At 66.0% G+C, this 5,713-nt stretch overlaps 1 protein-coding gene across 1 annotated transcript in view; it reads right to left on the reverse strand.

Moving 5' to 3' along the window:
• MMP17 (matrix metallopeptidase 17) overlaps positions 1–5,713 on the reverse strand; it is a gene marked incomplete at its 5' end in the record, with an annotated part of 22,645 nt that overhangs the window by 10,645 nt on the left and 6,287 nt on the right. Inside the window, 4 exons of the mRNA XM_040464148.1 lie at positions 718–894; positions 1,168–1,451; positions 1,790–1,919; positions 2,661–2,793. Of these exons, the coding sequence (XP_040320082.1) occupies positions 718–894; positions 1,168–1,451; positions 1,790–1,919; positions 2,661–2,793 (724 nt within the window). The remainder of the gene's footprint in view (positions 1–717; positions 895–1,167; positions 1,452–1,789; positions 1,920–2,660; positions 2,794–5,713) is intronic.

Genomic DNA, 5,713 nt, shown 5'->3' on the forward strand with positions numbered 1-5,713 from the left:
GGGGGGCACCTGGGAGTCATGGGGGGCAGCCTGGAGTCATGGGGGGCATCTGGGGGTCATGGGGGGGAAGACTGGGGTCATGAGGGGCAGACTGGGGTATAGGGGGCACCCGGGGGTCATGGGGGGCACCCGGGGGTCGGGGCAGGGACATGGGAACCACGGGGATGTCACCACTACCTGCACCCCAGGCCCACGCCTGCTCCCTGATGGGGCCTCCTTCTATGCAAGTGCCTGATGGCGTCCCCAGCACAGCAGGTCCCCGAGCTCTGGGTTCAGTCCTGGCTCTGTCGGCCGCCAGGGTGCCCCCCGGCCTCAGCCTTCCCATCTCTAAGTGGGGACAGCAGGTCCGACCTCCCGGGCCATAAATACCGGACGCCTCAGTGCACGTATGTACTTTGCACGGGCCGGGGGCAAGTCCGTGCCAGTTGCCACAAGCTGAAGCTACCTGGGGGTCGGACGGGGATCCTGCCCTGTTCTGAGGCCCTGTTCAAAGGCCTGCAGGGCGCCTGCAGCCCGGGGCCCCCCGCGAAAGACCACCCGTTTGTTCGTCCCACACACGTCAGGGAGCCGCTCGGGCCACGCGAGGCCTGGACGCTGAGCGCAGGGAGACGAGCAGGACAGAAAGAGCCATCCCGTGGGGTCCTGGGGCCGGGGAGCCCCACGTTTCTGGCTCCGTCCCCGGGGCGCCCTGGGCCCGGCTCTGGGGGGCAGACTCACCGTACAGCTGCCAGACGCGCACCCTGTCCTCGTAGGGGAGCCTGTAGTGTAGAGGGTCGCCCACGGGGCCCTGGTAGTACGGCTGCATGATGGAGCTCGTGGCTGCCACGTGGTTCAGCCCAATGGCGTGGCCAAACTCATGGACGGCCACCGCGAACAGGTCCATATCGTGGGTGTCTGGGAACACGGGGAGCCGGGGGGTCAGGGGAGGGACGGCCAGGGTGACCGGAGGGGGCTGGCTCGCGTGCGCAGGCCGGGCACCCGCGGGGAGGGGGTGTGAGGCGACGGGCGTTCCCATCACGCTGGAGGCCCAGGTCCTCGACGGGCCGGTTCCGTGCAGTTAGTGCCGAGGCCCCAGCGGGGGTGGGGGTGGGGGTGGGTGTCACTGCTGGTCCCTGAGGCCCGAGTGGGAGGGGGGCCCCCGGGACCTGTGGCCTCAGCCCCACGCACCTGGGGAGCGGAAGGCCCAGGACTCATCGTCATCGAAGTGGGCGTCCCCCGCGGAGAGCTGGTCGCCGGGGAGGAAGGCGTGGGCCACCGCGCCACCCGGGCCGTCGAAGGGGTAGGCGTCGTTGTGGTCGGCCTTGGAGAAGTCGATCTGGATGTCCGCGGCACTGCCCGCCACCTCGTGGAAGTTGAGGGGTGTGATGTCGCTCCAGACTTTGAGGGCGTAGTGCATGAGGGCGCGCACGGTGTCCCGGCCCAGGGGCGAGTCCCGCGGGAACGTGCGGACCCTAGGACGGGCGGGGTCAGAGCCTGGGGTCTGGCCGGCCGGCGCCCCCTCCCCAGGGTTACCCAGCCCGCCGGGGACCGTATCTGGAAACAGGGTTTTGCAGACGATGTTAAGGTAAAGGTTGAGACAAGGCCACACAGGCAGGCGGGGCGGTGGCCGCGTGGGGGGAGGGGAGGCTGGGACCACGGCCTCCAGCGCTGAGGACCGCCCCCCCCCCCCCCCCCCGTCTTGCTGGGCCGGGCCGTGGGCGCTGGTTTAGGCGGGCCCCCAGGAAAGGGGACCAGGACGGTCCCGTCCGGGCAGAGCCGCCCCCCTCCCCACCCCCCGCCCCCCGCCCACCTCCACGACAGGCTCCTCCTGTTCCACGTGGTGGGAGCCGGAGCCTGGCGCCTCCTTCGGGCCGGGGCCGCAGCTGGGAGGTCGGGGAGGGAACACCGAGGGGTTTTCATCAGCGCCAGGGTGGCCTCGTCTGTGGGGGAGGGTGGGGTCAAGTCCCCTAGAGGTGGCACCGGGCTCAGGCCCCACGCCCTGCTCCCCCGGGGACCGGGTCGGGTGGGGGCGGGGCCTCACTGCCAGGCACGCGTGCAGGACCAGGACAGGGGTCGCTCGGAGCACGTGTGAACTACGACAGGGCCTGGACCGGTCAGGTCGGCCACTGGCGGGGCCCTGGCCAGGCGGGCACGGCTCGGCCCCGATCTGCCGGTCCGATATCCCGGGACCCACACCTGACCGGCTCTGTGGTGACACGGGCGTGTCCACCTCTGCAGAGGCCCGGGGACAGCTGTGATCTGTCAGCCCCCAGGAGGGCCTCCACAAAACCGGAATGTGCCCCCAACGTGTGAAAAGCGGGGCGCTCACATAACCACCCCAGGTTTCTGGTTTCCCGTGGAAAGCTGGCGGTTTCGGCAGCACAGATCCGCTGCTTCCAGGGGACAAGATTCAGTGGGGACCAAGGGTGGGCTTAAGTGCAGACCGCGTAGTGGGGGAGGTGGGTCTGGGTGCAACGGACACACACGCGCCCATCACTGTGCCCACATCCAGGGGCGGGGTGTGCTGACAGGGTCCCACGTGGCAAGAATCCTTGGTCCTGCCCCCAGAGACAGCGGGGACCCGTCCCTAACCACAGCCCCACAAAGGGCCCCCGGAGCGGGGGAGTTAGGGGAAACCAGGCTCCTGGAGCGCCCATCCCCCGCGCCCCTAGAGGACTGACCTAGGATGCCGGTGGTCTCCAGGCCCCCGAACCGCTGCATGGCGGCGATGGCCTTGGACACCTCCTCCTGTGTCTGCAGCTGGCCTGTTGTGGGGTCGGCTGGGGGCAGGTAGCCAAATCTGCTCAGCCACTCCTGAGAGGAGAGAGCAGGGTGAGCGGCGGAGTGGGTGGGGGGAGGGCTCAGCCCCACAAGAAGAGCTATGGGCCCTTGAGGTGAGGGGCAGGCCTCTCCCAGCCCTGATCAACACCACCCTGACCCCAGCCCCCCATTAGCCCACAAGGCACCTCGTGTTCCTTCTTTAAGTTACTTTACGGGCCGATGCCGGAGAAGCGCCTGAATAAACCTGATGCCTCTTAGAAGGGGTGAGCTTGAGCAGTGCACAACCTGTACGACTGCTCACAGCAGCCTGCCCCACCTCACTTCTCTTGAGCCAGGAGATGCCCAGGGGACACTTAAGAAAGTGAAATTCTACAAAGGTTACTACATGTGGCATGGGCCAAATTCAGGCCCTTGGGAGGCAAGAGTCGAAGACCTAAGGTCTGAAACCCACACTGAGAAGAGCATAGCCTCAGGCTCCGGTGTTAGGACTCTGGTCACGAGCTGCACATTCACAGCATGTAAGAGCCCAGACTCTGAGGCCACTTGCTGTGCATTTGCACTCAAGCCCTCTGGGCTGATTCCCCGCCTGGGAATGTGAGCACAGAATGAGTCAGAGTGTGGAAAATGCCCCGTCAGCACCTGACACAGGTGTTGGATGAAGCACGCCGTGGCGGCACCGTCAGGGGACGGCTCTGCCCGAAAGCGCCCTGGTCGGGGTTCCCTGAGCCAAGCAGGAGGCAGGAAGCAAGGCGACCCTTCAGCACGGACACAAGTACAGCCCCGTCTCAAGCCCCAGTCACCTCTACCATCCGTGCGGGGCCCTAGGAGACAGGGAGGCGCTGCTGCCCTTGTTCGGGGGGAGTCCCCCCTTGGGGTTCAGTGTCTTGAACAGCCAACTGGTGCTCATGCCCACTTCCTGGGCTGTGTGACAATCCCACGATAGCGCCTGGGCCATGTGGACACTGGGGGGACTCGCCAGGCAGGGGGACGGGGGAACCCAGCGGCGGGTGGAAGGCAAGGTCCGGGATTCCTGAGCCCTGCCCTTCCCAGGCCTGTGGCTCCAAGATACCCGCTTACAGGCTTGTTTGCGTTTTGGTAGATGTTTAAAAAACCCTCTCGATTCGTTTATGCTACTGCAGGCCCCTCGGAAGCGTCTGAGTTTGTAGCCCTGGCCAGGAGGCTCCCTGCTCAGAGGGGGGGCCTAGCTCAGTGGAAGGGGGTCCACCCTCCTGGAGTTCCCAGGGGCTTCAATTGACCAGAAGCTGCCACCTTGATGATTTGCATACAATTTGCATACACCTGCAGAGAACCAGCTAGATTCCTCCCTTTCCAGGAAACACAGGGTCTTTCCCAAGGTTTCTCTGTTCCTTCCTCCCCCCCAAACCCTTACTGGCCCAGAGCCCCTGGTCCTAACTGGAGGCCCGCAAGAGTGTGTGCAAAACTGGGGCCCCTCTGAGGTGGTTGGACACGGCTGAGTAGCACCAGGAGCGACTCGGTCCTTGATGAACAGCAATCAAGACACCTTCCCAAGTGGACGCGCCTCATTAGACGGCCCCTTCTCCCCGGGGGCCTGGGAGTGACACCCTGTGCTCAAAGGAGGTGGCCCCGGCTGCGACAGGGCCACCTCCCCATCCTGGGCTGTGCCGTCCTCAGGGTTAAGACCTTTGCCGTCACCGAGCACCCCCTTCCTCTGGGAGGACCCCCCTTCACATCACTGCAAACACACTGAAGCTCATCAGCTGGGCCACCAGCGGGATGAGCATGTCCTGTGCCTGGTCCCTGTCCCGGCACTGGAGCGACCCGAGACAGCCTCAGGCACTAAACACCTGTATTCGTGGCTACACACGTTTTCGGGAAAAGATTCGAAGACTATTGAAAGTTTTGACTCTGCCGTTCTCTTTCCGAACGTCCGAAAACACACACGTGCATTTCAGAGGCCTCTGTTAAGACTCCAGGCCTGAGCTACGGAACCCCAGGGCCTCAGGGCTACAGCAGCCCCCTTGCTCAGCACCACGAGGCTGCCTCCTCTAGGAAGCCCTCTGGAGTTCCCTCAGATGTCCAGGATGCCAGACGAGGGTGCCGGCAACCCCCCTCCTCACCAGGGAAGGGCCCACCCAAGCGGGTGGGGGATGGGGCGCTCTGGGAGAAGAACCCCCTTCCCCAGCTGTCTGGCCCGGGGGATAACAGCTGGGTGTGGGCACTGAGCTGTGCCCCACCCCCACAGGCACCGAGCTTCCCCGAGGGGCACTGCCCTGCCCCAGGGAGCCTGGCCAGGAGACCACATGCGTTTCCAGGCTTCCGAGGCCTCAAGAGCCCTTCAGGTGGTTTTGGAATGTTTGCCAACGCTGGAAAGCAGCTTTTAGCCTCAGGTCTGAGGGGCCGCCTGTGCTAACTTGCAGAACCACGAGGGCAGCTGAGTGCAGGCGCTGGCCGCCCCTACCAGCCTGGGCCCTGGGAACACTGCAGCTCGAGACCCCGTCAGCGGCCAGGCCAGAGGAACGGGGCCAAGGCCCCCTCCCTCGCAGGTGTGGGCTGGGGGTGGGGGTCTGCACCCTCAATCTGACTTCCCACCCCCCCCCCCCAGTGTGGACCCCTCCCCCTGACCTTCGCATCACGAGGCAGCCCCCTCTCAAGGCCCCAGCTGTCCCCTCCCCACGGCCCCTGCCATCTGTTGTGGGGGGGGGGGGTGGATGTGGGCAGCGGGGAGCTCTCGGTGGCCACAGGGAGCGAGGGGGGCTGGCGGGTGGAAGTGCCTGGAACCGGAAGGCCCCATCCCCCTGGGGAGGCGCCAGGACCACAGCGCGCCCCCCCTCCACCGGCCAGCTCATCTCCACCTCCGGGAAAACAGGCAAAGTCCCAAACAGCCAAACGGCCAGCCCCGCCCCGGCAGCACTACCTTCTGAAGTGGGAGCTGAGAACCGGCCCGAGGGCGGGGGGGGGGGGGGGGGGGGGG

This window comes from Herpailurus yagouaroundi, unplaced genomic scaffold (genome assembly GCF_014898765.1).
Source record: "Herpailurus yagouaroundi ecotype Mexico unplaced genomic scaffold, PumYag 437, whole genome shotgun sequence".
Lineage (NCBI taxonomy): Eukaryota > Metazoa > Chordata > Mammalia > Carnivora > Felidae > Herpailurus > Herpailurus yagouaroundi.